Source organism: Mesoplodon mirus (assembly GCF_964341445.2).
Source record: "Mesoplodon mirus genome assembly, chromosome: 3".
Lineage (NCBI taxonomy): Eukaryota > Metazoa > Chordata > Mammalia > Artiodactyla > Ziphiidae > Mesoplodon > Mesoplodon mirus.
The window spans coordinates 169,707,246-169,724,803 of record NC_138978.1 but is presented as its reverse complement, the minus strand read 5'-3'; the positions used below and the strand labels follow the sequence as shown (position 1 = coordinate 169,724,803).

The window sequence follows — 17,558 nt, the reverse complement described above, 5'->3', positions numbered from 1 at the left end:
GAAACCAAAAAGGCGAGAAATAAACATGATTAAAATTTTCCTAATTGTAGGAGGTGATTTTCAAACTGGGATGAAAAATAAAAGCCTACTTTACAGTTAGCATTTATAACAGATATTTCTTTTTAAAAACTAAAACAAATGGATAAAAGCAAAAAAGTAAAAGAGACAAAGATATGTCAGGCAAAAGCAAATAAAAATGAGAAATTATTACAATAATATACAAAAAGTATGTAATGAAATCAGAACAAAGAACATCATTTCCATAAATATATAAAAATGCTCATCCTCCTTTGCAAAAATATTAAAGCTTTGACGGAGAATCACTTTTTAAAAATTTATTTATTTTACTCATTAATTTTTGGCTGCAGTGGGTCTTCGTTGCTGCACGCGGGCTTTCTCTAGTTGTGGTGAGCGGGGGCTACTCGTCATTGCGGTGCGCAGGCTTCTCATTGCGATGGCTTCCCTTGTTGCGGAGCATGGGCTCTAGGTGCGTGGGCTTCAGTAGTTGCAGCACATGGGCTCAGTAGGTGTGGCTCATGGGCTCTAGAGCACAGGCTCAGTAGCTGTGGCGCACGGGCTTAGTTGCTTCTTGGCATGTGGGATCTTCCCGGACCAGGGATCGAACCCGTGTCCCCTGCATTGGCAGGCAGACTCTTAACCACTGCCCCGCCAGGGAAGCCCCGAGAATCATTTAAATTATAAAATTTGCAAAGGTGTTTTAGAGATGATACTCAATATTTTTAAGGGTGTGATGGTACTCATTATTCAATAAGTATTTATTGAATACCTACTAGTGCTAGTCACTTAGTAAGACCTAGCAGTATAGTGTAATCAAATCAACACATACAAATATGCCTTCCCATTTATGAAGATCTTATAATTTTCTTAATTTAAAAACATTTATTTTTATGTATTTTATAGCCTTTCTCCTAGTGTGAATGGAGTATTTTTTCCATTTCAGTTATTGGGTGTATTGAGGAAAGTCATTGATTTGTATTTTTTTAACATCTTTATTGAAGTATAATTGCTTTACAATGGTCTGTTAGTTTCTGCTGTATAACAAAGTGAATCAGCTATACATATACATACATCCCCATATCTTCTCCGTCTTGCGTCTGCCTCCCACCCTCCCTATCCTACCCTTCTAGGTGGACACAAAGCACAGAGCTGATCTCCCTGTGCTATGTGGCTGCTTCACACTAGCTAGCTATTTCACATTTGGTAGTGTATATATGTCCATGCCACTCTCTCACTTTGTCCCAGCTTACACTTCCCCCTCCCTGTGTCCTCAAGTCCATTCTCTACATCTGTGTCTTTATTCCTGTCCTGCCCCTAGGTTCTTCAGAACCTTTTTTTTTTTTTTTTTTTTTTAGATTCCATATATATGTGTTAGCATACGGTATTTGTTTTACTCTTTCTGACTTACTTCACTCTGTATGACAGTCTCTAGGTCCATCCACCTCACTACAAATAACTCAGTTTCGTTTCTTTTTTTTTTTTTTTTTTTTTTTCTTTTTGCGGTATGCGGGCCTCTCACTGTTGTGGCCTCTCCCGTTGCGGAGCACAGGCTCCGGATGCACAGGCCCAGCGGCCATGGCTCACGGGCCCAGCCGCTCCGCGGCATATGGGATCCTCCCAGACCGGGGCACGAACCCGTATCCCCTGCATCGGCAGGCGGACTCTCAACCACTGCGCCACCAGGGAGGCCCGGTTTCGTTTCTTTTTATGGCTAATATTCCATTGTATATATGTGCCACATCTTCTTTATCCATTCATCTGTTGAAGGACACTTAGGTTGCTTCCATGTCCTGGCTATTGTAAATAGAGCTGCAATGAACATTGTGGTACATGACTCTTTTTGAATTATGGTTTTCTCAGGGTATGTGCCCAGTAGTGGGATTGCTGAGTCGTATAGTAATTCTATTTTTAGTTTTAAGGAACCTCCATACTGTTCTCCATAGTGGCTGTATCAATTTACATTCCCACCAGCACTGCAAGAGGGTTCCCTTTTCTCCAGACCCTCTCCAGCATTTATTGTTTGTAGATTTTTTGATGATGGCCATTCTGACCTCTGAAGCCCTTCGAGCTTCAGCTCCCAGCCCCACGCCCGTCCCAGCGGGTGAGCAGACAAGCCTCTCGGGCTGGTGAGTGCTGGTCGGCACCACTCCTCTGTGCTGGAATCTCTCCGCTTTGTCCCCCGCACCCCTGTTGCTGCGCTCTCCTCCGCGGCTCCAAAGCTCCCCACTCTGCCACCCGCAGTCTCCGCCCGCGAAGGGGCTTCCTAGTGTGTGGACACCTTTCCTCCTTCACAGCTCCCTCCCTGTGGTGCAGGTCCTGTCCCTATTCTTTTGTCTCTGTTTTTTCTTTTTTCTTTTGTCCTACCCAGGTACGTGGGGAGTTTCTTGCCTTTTGGGAAGTCTGAGGTCTTCTGCCAGCGTTCAGTAGGTGTTCTGTAGGAGTTGTTCCACATGTTCATGTATTTCTGATGTATTTGTGGGGAGGAAGGTGCTCTCCACGGCTTACTCCTCCGCCATTTTGAAGGTCCCTCCATGATTTTTGTATATTTGTCTTGCAGTCAGTGTTAGTCTTTTAAGTAAGTATCTTAATACTAGCAGTGTCTTGTAAAAGCAACTTGGGTTTTCCAATTTTTTCTGAGTTAATTTTGTTGATTTATATTTTTTAGGATATTATTAATTACCTCTAGGTTCTTAGTTTTGACATAAGATTGCATAAAGTATTTGATTGTAATTTTCTCAATCTCCTATATATTTGTGGGTATGTATTCTATCCTTTCTCATTTGTGATCTTGTATACTTTTGTTTTCTCCCCTAATTAGGATTATAAATTTATTATCTATTGCTAAAGGGAAAATACTCATGGATGTCTTTATCCTTTATGTTATCTTAATATTTCCTATTTCATTAGTTTTGGCTTTAATCTATGTTAACTTCCTTTCTTGACTTATTTTGTTTTTTTATCCTAATTTAATACTTTCTATAGATGAATATTAACTTTTTTAATTTTTTCTCTAAATGATGAACATATTTAAAGCCATAACTTTTCCTACAGCCTTGCTGTGCTCCACCGGTTGGATATGATGTGTTTATATATATTTTTTTGCTTTCTAAATAATTTACAATTTTGTTTTGGTTTCTTCTGTAATACAAGGATTATCGAGGAGTGTGCTTGCTTTTTATTTTCTTTTTGAGTCTTTTTTTTAGAAATTCATTTTTTCTTTTTCTTTTTTTTTGTTTTGTGACCAAAGAATGGGATTCATAAAATCTCTCTTTTTAAAAATTTCTTAAAGCTGATATTATGTATGTGTGCAGATCCAAGTATATGACAGATTTTTGTAAATGGTTTGTTGATGATGAAAACATCTTTATCTTCTATTTAAGCGATAAGGGAATCTATTAAATTTACTTTATCTGTTGTACTATTTATTTCTCATATGTGCTTACTTATTTTTTGTCCACTATATCTAATTTGGAAAATGCCATATTAAAAACTTTCCATATTTATATTTTAATTAATTATATGCAATAGTTATGTCAAGTTTATCCTACATTTTAAAGTAACATTTGCTTCATTTACTTGTCTATTATATTATTTGGTGCAAACAGGTTTATAAGTATTTTCCAGTCTTCATAAATTGTACTTTGTATCATTATATAATATTTCTATTTGTTCTATTTAGTGCTTTTAAATTGTTTATCCTGTTCAGTACTTTTAAATTCTATCTTGTCTATATTAATATTGCCATTCATGCATTTTTATTTCTTTCTTTTGTGTTCATCTGATATATCTTTACCTGTTCCTTTATTTTTGCAAATAACATATAACTGGGTTTTATTTTTATAACCTAAATTAACTGTTTAGCTGAGAGAATTCAGTTCACTTTTATTAATTTAATAATTAATATACTTGATTTTATTCCTATTGTTAAAATTTCCTATTTTATTTTGTTGTTTCTTTTCTTAATTTTTTGTTGATTTGATCAAGAGGCTATTAATTTTCTTTAATTTTTCTTTTTTAATTTGGGAGTTCTGTACTTTTTATTTTATTAATATTTACACTCATCAGTACATAACCCTATTATTCCATGAGGCAAATTATGAAATATTTCTCTCCCAAGACACTTTCTTCTCCTACTTCTCTCCTTGCCCACTTCTTCCAACAATATGAGAACTCTGGGATCCCTTTGCTTCCCTACTCTTCACTCCTGTACCCATCAGAGGAGAACTTGTGAGCATCTTTTTTTCCTTCCACCCTCCCCTGAGTTTTAGACTATTTGAATTTCTGTTGCAATGTGTCTCTTCTTCTTTAAGACTTCTTATTTAGTCCTTATATTGCAATTCTTAGATGATCTATCATTATTTATTTTGATTTGACTCTATGGATACGACAAATTTTGTTGCTCACCACTGTTTTCTCTTCTCTTAGTTTTTCTTCACCCTTGAACACTCTCTGCAGGTTCATTCAGTGTTGTTGTAATCCTAATACTGCCTTAGCATCTCCCTCAGATTGGGTATATGGTGATAACCTGGCTGGATGTGGGACTCTGAGTCTGAAGTCCTCTTAAGAATCCATGAATACTATTTCATTGCCTTCTACCTTTTTGAATGTTCAGTCCAGGGCCAGTCTAATTCTTTTTCCTTTGTAAGCAACTTTCTCTTTCTTTACAGAAGACTTTTCTTTATCTCAGAGCTCAAGATTTATACTAGCGTGTGTGTATGTGTTAATTTTTCTCATCAATTCTACCTGAAACAGCACTTTCAATGTAAAGATTTGGATCTTTATGAAAATCAGGATACGTTTCTTTTTTTTTTTTTTTTTTTGCGGCACGCGGGCCTCTCACTGTTGTGGCCTCTCCCGTTGTGGAGCACAGGCTCCGGACGCGCAGGCTCAGCAGCCATGGCTTACGGGCCCAGCCACTCCGTGGTATGTGGGATCTTCCCGGACCGGGGCATGAACCCGTGTCCCCTGGATCGGCAGGTGGACTCTCAACCACTGCGCCACCAGGGAAGCTCACGTTTCTTTTTTAAAAAATAGTTTCTTTTTTATAATTATTTTTCTCCTCCCATCTTCCTTTTCTTTTTCTGGAACTCCTATTATTTACAGGTTAGATGTTCTGGGTCTTTCCTCCACACTTCTCTCTTTATATTTTTCTAATTCTCCTACTGGATCTTAACATCTACTAATTCTAATCTCAAGATTGATCATCCTTTCCTTCAACTTATCTACTCAATATATTAACTTAAAAATCTTATTTTTCTTAGTTCTATAAGTCTTTTCTAATGCCCTTTTGTACCTCTTCAAATACTCATTATTCTTTTGCTACCCCCAACCTTTCTCTTTTGTTGATAGACTGCTCTGATTGCCTTCTTTATTCTTTGTCTCTCTGGCTGTTAGACCTCTTTGGGTGTCCTTTTATTTTCCTTTGTTCATTGTGGCACATGTGCAACTGCTGGGTACTTTAAGTGGACTGGTCCCATGAGTGTGGGAAGGCACAGGAGTTAACTGTGTGATGAGGGAAGGACAGATAGCTGCAGACAGAGAGAGCAGTATATTCAAAGACTTCGGGAGTAAGCATGGCATATATGAAGAAATAAAAGGCCAGTGTGGCTTAAAAATCAAGGGAGAACAGAGTATGAAAAGAAGCTAGAGAGTAAGGTAATGTTGGGCCAGACTGTGCAGGGCTTTGTAGGCCATCATAGTGAGGGTGGTCTTTTCCTAAAAACATGTAGTATTGCAGTGTTTTATACCAGGGGTTTTAACTGGTATAACCAGGTATGTTTATGTGAATATCTGATTCACATTTTCAGAAGGTAATAAGGATTCCGTGTAGAGAGCAAATTTAAAGTGGTCGTGTGATGCTGCAAGACTAAAGAGATGTTGTAATAATCCAAAAGAGAGATGATAATAACATGATGGTCAATATACAGGAAGTACACTTTTAAGTGGTAAAATGTAAGGAGGTATATGAGAGTGTGGGAGATGTCTAAGGTACCTCCACAGTATCATCATTACACTGATGCTGCATGAAATGGGAACATCAAGTTTGAAATCACCAATTCGGTCATCCATGTCACAGTGCCTTTGAGATACTCAAGTGGAGAAGTCAATAAGCAGTATGAGTCGGGCAGGTCTGGACAGGGGATGTAAATATGTAAGCCATCTGAGTTAGGTGTAAATTGAAACTCTTAGCCATGAATGAGAACACCTTGGAAAAGATAAAGAAGAGAAAAAGATTGTTAATCTTGTACACTGCTAGTATCTAAATTGGATTATCTTTTCTGGAAAGATGATTGGAACGTGTATCATTGTCTTCAAAAATGATTATAACTTTGATTCTGTAACTCTATCTGTAAGAATCTATCCTCAGAAAATAATAGTAGTAAATTAAAGTAGAAAGACAAAGGCTTATGGATAAAAATATTTATTTGAGCATTATTTATGATTGCAAATAAAGTAAATTACTTATCTAATATTAGGAGGAGGTCAAGTAAATAATCATACATTTATATTAATGAATATTATAACATTATAATTTGATGTTTATGCAGATGTAATAGCATAAGTATATGACCATGATACAATAGTAAGTGAAAAGGACACAAACTTGTTAGAGAGAGAGAGAGTGAGAAAGAGAGAGAAACTCAACTGTGGAAAAATGCATAGAACAAAAGAATATAAAGAAATAGGTTTACCTGTAAATAGTAGAAAATGGTTGATTGTATCCATTTTTATACTTTTATCTAGTTTCTAAATTATTCTAAATGGGTATTATTACATCTTGTGTATTATTTTATTATTAAGAAAGGAAATATAAAATTATAGTATTGTCCAGTTGTCAATATGCACTTCACAGGCACTTTACTCTGTTAAATATTAGTTAATGTTCTTTCCTTTTCACAATATTGATGAGCATTTGTGATTTGAATCCAGCGTAATATTTTAGTTTTTTGAGATTATTGCCATAATTTTAAAGTTTTATGAGCCATTTAGATTTGTAAATTAGTTTCAAAAATTGATCTGATTACGAGACAATAGCAAATCCATTCCCCCCAGAACAACTCCCTGTCAGTTGGCACTCAGCGTGTCATACTGAGAACATTTGTTATTTCCTTCCCTTCTTATTGCTCAGCAGTACAGATAACTCTAAATTCTTTAATGTGAGGGTTTTTAAATTGTATAATACATACATATAGGAATTTGCTAATTATTTTAAATGCAATAGATTGTTTTTGTTTTTCTTCAGTGACTGTCAGAGAACTCTTCATTTGGACTGTCATTTGTATCATCATCTGCAGGGATATAATATCATTTTGAATTTGGTTCAAAACTAAAAGCATGATTTTTTTTTGACTCCAGGAATGTATACAAAGACTATCGCTTTCTCGAGCTGGCATGTGATTCACAGGAGGATGTAGACAGCTGGAAGGCATCTCTACTAAGAGCTGGGGTTTATCCAGATAAATCTTTAGTAAGTTGGATATATCTCTTATTTTAAAATTATTAACCATGTTTAAGAAAGCATAATTCTACATACTATATGCTGGAGAAGCTAGTTCTTATTTGACTTAATTAATTTGCCATAGTTTTAACTGCTACTTTGCTTATATATTTTTTTATCCATTAGATTTCTATTATAAGAAGTTTATCAGTATATTTTTAAAGAAAATGCCCAACTTTGCCATAAAACATAATATATGTAACCTCAAAGCAAGAGAGTTTCTTTGTTTAAATTTAAAATTTTATTTTCCTTTATATGCTGTTCTACAGTATACTATTCTATAGTATTCATATAAGCAGTTTATAACATTCTTCATATAGTCTATATCATCAATCATAACACTATTTAGTATTCTTTAAAATGTACTTATTTTTATAAAAACCTACCTCCTTTCATTATGTCTGTAGTACATATATCCAAAATTAAACTCTGGTTAATGTCATTGTGAGTATAAAAGAACAAAAAAAATTACATTGCTATATTAATAAAGATAAGTTATTCCCACTTATCTTTATTAATATACTTCAAGGGTCTTAGAGACACTTCTCTCATTCAAGTTAATAAACAGAAGACCTTCTATTTGTGTTCTTTGGAAAATGTAATATTACACAGACTAGTCTGGATTTAAACTTCAGAATTCCCACCCAACATATGTACACACACCATTAAACAGACTCTGCAGATGAGTGGCTCTCACTGCTTACTTGCTACCCCCGAGACATTGTACTATCCAGGTTCCCCCCAGAAGTTAAGCAATGAGACTGGGCTTTAAGGATTTACTCCAGCTTGACCTTTGTGGTGCTTAGATTGGCTGTAGATTAGTTTATAGGACTGACCATGTATAAGTTGGGTTATTTCTAGGCCCCAAATAGGGATGGAGTCTTCTCAAGGGAAGGTCTGAGATATGAGCACATTGTGGGACAATTGAAGCATCTCGGGGTGGATTTCAGACCTGACCATATCCCTGAGGTTACACTGGAATTTAACAAAGTTCCAAAGTTCCAGGGGTAAAGGATAGAGGATTTGTGCCAAAACATTCTCTTTGTTGCTGTTATTTTAGTTCTCACGTAGACCTCTTAACCCTATCTCAACCTCCACTTGTCTGGTTAACACCTAAAACAGTGAACCCCCATGACACACCCTGTGCCTTCCAAATGAGGTGAAACCAGACTCTTTCCAGGTGATATGCAGTACAGAGGTATCTTCTGTACCACTTCTATTTTTGTTGTTAATTCTAATCATTACTTATTACTCTTTCCTATCCATTTATGGTCGTGTGTTTAATTTCTATATTAAACATTTTATATTTAAAATGCACATATATGTAATGTTTTATTCATTCATTCCACAAAAGCCTGTTGAGCACGTGGTTTTTGCCAGCTACCTTTCCAGGCACTAGTGATGCAGAGGTGAATGGTGAGGTCCTGCCCCACCAAGGAACAGATGTTAAATAATTGAATGGATACAGTATAATTGTAGAGTGTGATTGTTAGGGTGATAAGTTCTATAAAAAATTAAATTAAAGGGACAGATAGTGAGAATGAGGGGCAAGTGAGCTTTATTTTAGTAAGGTGATTAGGGAAGACCCCTTTGAAGAGTTGACATTTGAGTAGGCTCCTGAAAGGAGCAGGGAATAAATAATATGAACATCTGATGGAGAGTGTTCATGGCAGAGGGCTAACAAGTACAAAGCCAGCTCAGTGTCTTAGAAGAGCAGCAAAAAAAGTCAGAGTGCCTAGACACAATGAAGGAGAACAAAAGTAGTTGATGATTTCCAAAAGTGGTCAGTAGCCAGATTATGTAGGCCTTGAAGGAGGCAGCCAGCATTTGAGTTTTATTCTGGGTGAGATGGGAAGCCATTGGAGGGTTTCAAGCCAGTTAGTGACATGATAAGATTTATATTTTTAAAAGATTGTTATGGCTGGATTGTTACGAGAACCAGCACAGCCTATGGGTTAAATCACAGTCATTAGCATCAAACTACATAGACTGAAATTCCTGAGGCTCACATACAAGCTGTGAGATCTTGGGAAGGTTTCCTAGCCCTTTTATCTTTCAAGATTCCCACATCTAAAATGGAGATAACGAGAGTCTGCTACAGTGTGGGTGACAGGATTAAATGAGATAATGCAGGGAAAGCACTGGACAGGTTAAACACAAGTAAGCACTCTATTTTTATTTATAATGATGATGATGATAATAATAATTATTATTTTCATCACAGACTACTTACTTAAGCAAGTAGAAGAGCGTTAAAACATTGTGGATATTTATAATACAGCCCAATGAGATTGTAAATACTTTATGATATTTTTTGTCTTCCAAATACATTTGGTTATATAAAATGTCAGTGTTGTGTGTGTGTGTGTGTGTGTGTGTGTGTGTGTTCCTTCCAAGGAACTGTAATGTTTGTGAAAATGTTTTCTTACATCATAATTTTGTCAACTAAACTTATTTTAAATGCACTACACAAGTTTGCCATTTAAAAAAAAATTATGTAATGCATCTCTTGTGAGCAAAAAACTGTCTTGGAAAAGCAAAATTACCCATCCCTCTGTGAACTCTTTTTATAAATCTGAATTTTCATGTGTCCATAGCTCTACACAAAAGAAGATGCTCAATGAGATATTTGCTATTTATTCTTATTAGGCTGCTCAATTTGAAGCAAATCTAGAGTTGTCCTACACAAACTGTTTTGATTCTTTTCACATCATTTTTATTTGCTTATTAACATACATTTAGTACAGTTGCTTGGAAAATCAAGACAAAGGGGCTTTTTACTACATGCCAAAGACATGACAGGAAATTAAACTTGTCAGTGTGCCATGAGCATCACTTTTCTCAGTTTTCATCATAAACAATATTTGCATTTCTTATGCACCATGTAGTTCTGCAGGTTATATTACACTATTGCTTGACTTTCAGATGTTTAAATGGAAGCTAACTACTGAAAGCAATCTAAGTAGAATGCTTATCTAAACATTGCATTTCGTGAACACTCTTAGGTTTGGGGGAAGCGATACTTTTAGGTAGAGTTATTCCTAATTTAGAAAGATTTGATGAAGAAGTCAGAGTAACCTAATAACAGATGTCTCTTTCTAAGTAAAATTTTAGGACTTCTGGTGTTTTTGTTTTTGTATCAATAAACCATTGAGTCAACAGCAAATCAGTCAATCCCTACCCTAATAATGAAACATTTATGTGTCATACATGGATATGAATCCTGATAAAGTTCTGCTTTCTACATGATACATCTCTATTTTAACTCTACATGAGACATCTCTATTTTAACTGGAAAAAATTCTACATAGGTCATTTTTCTAAATTGTATAAGTTTGGCCTCATTTAGATAAATAGCTATAACCCAAATTTGAATGAATTGACGTTTTGGATAATTTTTTTGTCCAAACTAAGGTTGCATACTTTTTTATAACATGTTTATCCTCATCATATCTTTTTCTATCGTGTCCACGTGGTGGACAGTTTTTATGTCACTCATATCACAGTTTTCTGCTACCTTGTTCCTTCTGTCTCTTAGGTCATTTCTCTTGGAGTTTTCTACAAATTTTTCTTCTTTCTTTCCTTCCCTTCCACCATCTTCTCCCACTTCCTTCCTTCGCTTCATCTATCACTATTATTGTGGACTCTAAAGATTCAAAGATTAAAAAGGAGGCAATTCTTACTTTATAGTAATTCCAAGTCTTGTGGAGAGAGAGATGCAAATAAGTAACCACTCTACGGTGTGATTAAAAAAACTATAGTGGATATCTATATAAAGTACAACAGCCCAACTATATTCCCATGTGCATTTTCTAATTACCTTCATTCCCTTAAACTTTCTGGATCTAATGCTAAATGTAGACTTCTTATCTGAGCATTATATTGTAATAGTATGTGGCCCTAAAATGGAAATGAGGAGTCCTGAATTTTGTTTCCCACTATGCCACTGACTTACTCAGTGAACTTAGACATAACATCTCTGAGCCACAACTCTGGCACTCTACCATCACCTGAGCTTTCTGAGCAGCCAGAATATTTTTTAAATATATTTAAATCTGAATTTGGATTAGGCAGAATTTTATTTTTTATTTCTATTTCCTTTGGCCATTAAATTGAAATTATAGTCAGTATAAAATTGTCAAATAAGTGTGTGGGATTTTACACAGTTTCAAAGTAAAGATGCCTCTAATGGAATTAATTAATAGTTTTCTGGTTTTGTTTTTTACTGATGAGATATTCCCTCAAGGATTTGGAGAAAGTTGAAACAGGAGTGGGGACTGAAACCGAGTCCCCCTGAAACTGAGTTCCTCTGCTAAGTTTATAACTGACCTCTCTACCCAAAACTTTATTCCCTTTCTTGCTCTGCACCATTTCCCCCTCAAGGTTAAGGAGCATCAAAAATGTGTGTGTGTGTGTGTGTGTGTGTATCAATAGCTAGGCAGGTCATAATTTAAAAACTTTTTAAATATTATTTTATGACACATGTACATAAATTTTTCCTCTAAGTGTGAACACAAATAAGTGCAAATTTAATTAAATATCTAAAGAATGTGGTATAACATATGACTGATTTTTCTGACACAGTTTTGTCAGCTCACAGTATGACTTAATTTATATATAAACATGAAGGAATTCCAAATTCTTTGGAACATTCTGTGTGCATTGAAGTTAAGTAGACTTTAAGTCAAATCCACTCGCGTTGGAATCCCGACCCTTCCGTTTATGTGCAGTGTGGCTCAGGCGACTTACTTCACTCTCTAGTTGTTTATTCTTTTTTAAACACAAAATAATAATCTCTTCCTCTGAGTGATTTTATGGGACTAAATGAATACTGTTGCACATCACATCTAGCTCAGTCCCTGCAACTGGATGAAAGCATTCAATGCCATGTAGCCTTTATTATTGTGATTGACTATCATTAATGTGTCCATGAAGGTGTAATTCTCAGTTTAGTAGTTCCCTTTTCTTTGGAAACTATCAGTGAGATCTGGGGAGAATTTCCCCAACTGTTGTCTCAGGATACCAAATGGCTGCCCTGTGGACAGGCTGGCCTCAAAGTCTCAATCAGTTAGTCAGGAGTGAGCCATAGAGGCTGTCAGGGTAAGTGAGAATCCACAAGCCTACCCTTAGCTGCTTGTTGACTGGCTATCCGAAAAAAGCAGCTTGCAAATCTGTGCATGCCCTGAAATAAATTTGGTGCAAATTCAATTTTGCATATTTGTTGTCATATACCTCAGAACTTTCACAAGGGTTTTTTTAGCTATCTACATAGATGGTCCTCCCCTCTAGTATATGATTTAAGAGATGAAAAATGACAGTAGAAAGTGAAGCACCCTGGAACTTCACTATACCTCTGAATTCAGGACTCTCCCAGTCATAATTCATGCTTTTAAGGACTACCTTGGAGGTTGAAACCATCGCATAATTAAATCTTTTGGGGACATCAGAAAGTCCTTTTGGATAGACTCTGCAACTGAACTTTTCTCTGTGGCAAATGACAAATAGGGGAGAAGAGGGATGGACACAGACCCCCATAAATATTTATTAATATGGTGATGACCACTCCCATGCATTTACTCAGCAGTCTTTTGTACAAGACAGAAAATGCCCATGTTAGTCCAGCTGTACATAACTTTATTCTTAGCTTATCCAACAGTGCTTCCCACAGAAATTAGAGCAGCTCCATGACCAATTTTGAAGAGTTTAGTTTTTCTTCAGTGGAGGTACTTTCTAAATATAAATGCTGCCATACAGAGTGGTGGAGGAATTATAGAGAATTTACAGTTCACCAGTCATGACTGTTATGCCTCTCTCAGAATAGACAATTGGGAAATGATTGAAGGAAACAAGAAATCGCAAAGCCACACCACGTCCTCCACTTGTATGTTTCTCATATTTAAGGATTAAGGCCCCCTACTCTGTGACATCACTGTTGCCACTACAAACAGAACCATCTGCCACCGAGCAGGGAAGCCAGTCATTCCCTAATGTGCAAAAATACTTGGTTGAACTCCTGAAACTTATTTGGTAGATCAAAAGCTGCACTGCTGTGGAATGCAATAAACCCCATCTGTTTGAGGTATTTTCAGCAATACTGCACTTCTTTGGAGAACCAAGGTCCCATTATTCTCTAAAAAATATTTTACTCCTGATAAAATTCTCTTTGGGGATCTTTATTGCCTTACTGAACCACTGGCATATTCTTTTACAAAAGACTCTTTTTCCCCCGATTTCATTCATTCTTGTACCGTTATTTATGTTTCACATAAGCCAGTGATGTTAATGGTTATATCATGGCAACTCACAATGTCAAGAAGCTTCTCTACACTATTTTACCAGTGTCTTTAAATTTATGCTTTTATTAAATATGATGGCCTCGATGGTCCTTGAATTAGACATTTCCCCAGTCACCAATTGGCATTGTTTTCCAGAAAATACACTCTACTGTGATGGTTCCCTTACTGCTCTCCAGAAAATTTTTGTATGTATTACTTCCCCGCACACACTTCCTCTCTTAAAACTAAATGCCAGATCTCCAGCTCAACCTGTTACTCCACCCGTGCTCAGGCTCCTCCACAGATGCACACACTTCACTTGCAGCTCTCTTCCACTCTGCATCTCAGCGGAGAGAGAAATTCCTTCTGGGCCCCTTGTGAGAAAAGTTCAGATCTGTTCCCTGTCCATATCCCATCACGTCTCCCTCACAGGATCTGACCTTACGAGGACTCGGGCTGCCCTGGGAGTAATGAATCACTGTTTTATTTTTTTAAGCCATATGTGAGTTAAATTGTTTGATATAAATCATACTCCTGCAGTTCCAGTTTGAAACAGGAGAGCCATTTGCCTGCCGCCTGTGGCTGGCGGCTCTCTGTGTCTCTATCCAGAGTGTCCCTTTTAGAAATGACTACATTTTTGTGACTAACCTTTCCAGACCCATTTTCTTGAATGTGGACCAGTGTTTATTTTGGCTGCATCCCCACTATACAGTTTTCGCTTCCCATGCCAACCCAAGACAAAAGTCATAATTTACAAAGTAAAGGAATGGTACAGATGGAGGTCGTAACTTGGTCTGCTTACCCTGTCTCCCCAGAGCCACCCACTCTTTTCCTCTACTCATTTTTTTCCCTCACCTTCTTTGAAACCAAGGATGCAGTGTTTGTTTAAAAATGCATTGGCTGATGAAATTTTCCACTGCTTGGCACGTTGGAGGAGGGGCTGTCAGGAAAGGGCAAGCTGACATACTAAATACTTTGCCTTTCATGCTAACAGTTCACTTATTACCAATTCAAACCAATGCTTTTTGGCCAGGTTCCCATACTTCAAGTATTTCAAGTAGAAAGAAAGGGGGAAATCTCTGTCATAATTTTCTACTGTTATAAATGTATGATTTCATTTAATATAAGCAGAATCTCTGACTTGTCCATGAGCTTTGGGCTCTGTATGTGTATGAATGGGATGTCAGTGAATAGCTAAGTTATTTGTTTGGATTTTGCTCTAGCATGAAAAACCTCATGATTTTAAAATAAATTTATGTTTAACATATTTCTTTTTTGTTTCTTTTTCCTTGCGGCTACATGCACAGGGGAACAACAAAGTAAGTTCTTTGTCCTACTGCAGCTCCTCTCTCTCCAGCCCCCGCTCCCCTCCCTCATGTGCCTTGGCGAGAGTGTTTCTGTGCACTTTGAAATGACCAATGTCTGTGACAGTGCACAAATGACAGAGGGTGTGCAAATGTCAGAGAAAACAGAGCTTGGACTACCATCATGGCTATTCATTTTTGACCTTTCGGAAGGGAAATATTATGTTCCTCAGGGCTGGTTATTGGACAGTTCAGAGAGGTTGTTATTATAAGGAAAGAGAGCAACACTGAGAGCAAAGATGATGAAGATTTAATAATGAGGACTCTTCTGCAGAAAGGGGAAGACAGTCTGATGAAACTCAGTGCAGCTGAAGTTTTTGACCAAAAATCAAAGCTCTCATGTTAATGTGTAGTTATAAAAACCCCAAACTGGTGTCTTAAATAGCAGGATGGCTGGCTTTGCTGGTGAAACTGAGCTAGATCAGTACTCTGGCTTTGAAGGTGCCTTAAAATGGATGGAGGAGGGTGGGGTCAACATTTGCCTTGGCTTCTGCACCCTTGATGTATTCCAGCTGGATGGAAACAGGAGGGTGTGGGGAATGGAGGGGGAGACTGAAATGTGTATGATAGGTTTGTGAAACCAGGCAACGCACACAAATGGTGGAAATTATTTTAATGTCATTATAATAGGTAAATGAGTAATTTAGTAGTTCATAGGGTGGCTAGATTGTTAAAACTTTAATTCAACTTTTCCAGAAGATTAGAACTACTTCTCACTTATATTAGGTATGTAATAGTAACGTAGTTGGGGAAGATGGTCTTAAGTTTAGCAGGGTGATTTGTTTTTCTTTTTTTTTCTGTGGAGAATTATTAGTGCTTTATCCTACCAGGTGGCCCACTTAAAATAGGCCTTATTGAATACAATAAGAATTGAAAGGATTCTGTTATAAAGGGTCTGCCTGCATATTTAAACCAGCTGGAATTCATCAAAATTGCTATTCATAAGCCATACATATAGAATTCAAAACAAATGTGGGAAATCTTGGAGTTTAATTTGATGGAATGTGCTATTATGGAATAAGGTGATAGAGATGGTTGGTATTGAAAATGTGTCACTTTATAAATTTATATCTTGCTATAATTGCTTATGACCCAAGTAATAATATTTAATAAAGTTAAAAATAATATAAGAAAAGTACAAGATAGACATTTGTGAAGGACCAGAGGGGCAAACTCAGCCCACTAATAGTTTACTTTTTAAAACAGAAGGTAACTTATGAAATCAATTAAAGATTTCTTCTACAAAGTAAAAGCTAATATTTCTAACTAATATACCACTGTTGGAGAAAACATTTGGACAAAATTTTAGTCTTATACCATATAATGTATTTTGATTCTTGAATAGTAAGTATCTCTGATCCTGGTCACTTAGGTTACACTGAGTCGCTGTCTAGAATTTGCATGTGCTGCATCTCTTAATCGTTTAAATAGCCTGAGCTATGTGAGTGCACTAACAGCAAGCCTATACATGCTGAGGATCAGGGAATCAGCTGCTGACATTTTAGGGAGGTGCTAACCCTTAGGCCATTCAAAAAGCATTTATGATTTGCTTCTTTCACTAGTGATTCATTAATGACTTAAAAGCATTTGTAAAATTCCCCAAAGAAAACTCTTCTTCATAATAGGAGTCATCCATTTGTTGTGTCTTGCTTGGCCAAGTTCTTCTGGGTAATAAAATGTTCAGTTTAACAGAATTTACTGATTTTTCAAATAATTATACAATGAGCAATAAAACTCAAACATTCTAAGCTGCTGCTCCCCAAGGCTACCTCTTGGATGATGCAGAAGGCCTTCCAGGGTCTCCTGGCACCTGGAGCCCCCGTCTGCAGTGTAAACACTTGATACAATGCTGTGGGAGATATTTGGGTGCCAGTTAGAGTGTTGGTTGAAGAGTGCCAAATATGCAAGCACTTAACTGTTTTGATTTTTAATTAAAGAGCAGCTGCTTTGGAGGAGCTGATGTTTATTGCCCCTATGCCTTAATTCTTAGTTGCCTATATTATGAATAAGTAATAGTTTGTGAAAAAATAGAAGGCTAATACTTTTAAAATATGATCATTATACTGACCATGGACTCTGGCACAAAAGAGCCTCTTCAAATCACAAGGAGCACATCTGCATGCTATTTTCCTTTAGCTTAGAATTTCAGTATAAATGGAAAACACTGGAATACAAGCTGTGCTGTCTCCAGAGTATAGATCTGGAGTCTTCAAAAGGAGAATATGAGATTCACTTTTCCCTCTCATGCTAGAATGCTTGTCTGAGTTGTCCCCAAGGCAACATACCTGACTTGTTGCCTGCCATATACATGAGCCAGCTATGAAAGGTGACTCATTTCAGACTCACAAAGGCTAATTGTTTATTTAGTGAATGGTATTTCATTATTTATGATAACTAACCAGA

The 17,558-nt window shown here is 36.7% G+C and overlaps 1 protein-coding gene across 10 annotated transcripts in view; it reads left to right on the top strand.

The window, feature by feature from the left end:
* DNM3 (dynamin 3) overlaps positions 1–17,558 on the top strand; it is a 591,572-nt gene that overhangs the window by 482,546 nt on the left and 91,468 nt on the right. For all 10 annotated transcript variants that reach the window (XR_014293317.1, XR_014293318.1, XR_014293319.1 and 7 more), the window contains one exon: positions 7,375–7,486. Coding sequence is in view for 7 of the 10 variants with exons in the window: in XM_082612946.1 (XP_082469072.1) it covers positions 7,375–7,486 (112 nt within the window). In the remaining 3 variants the exon portion in view is untranslated. The remainder of the gene's footprint in view (positions 1–7,374; positions 7,487–17,558) is intronic.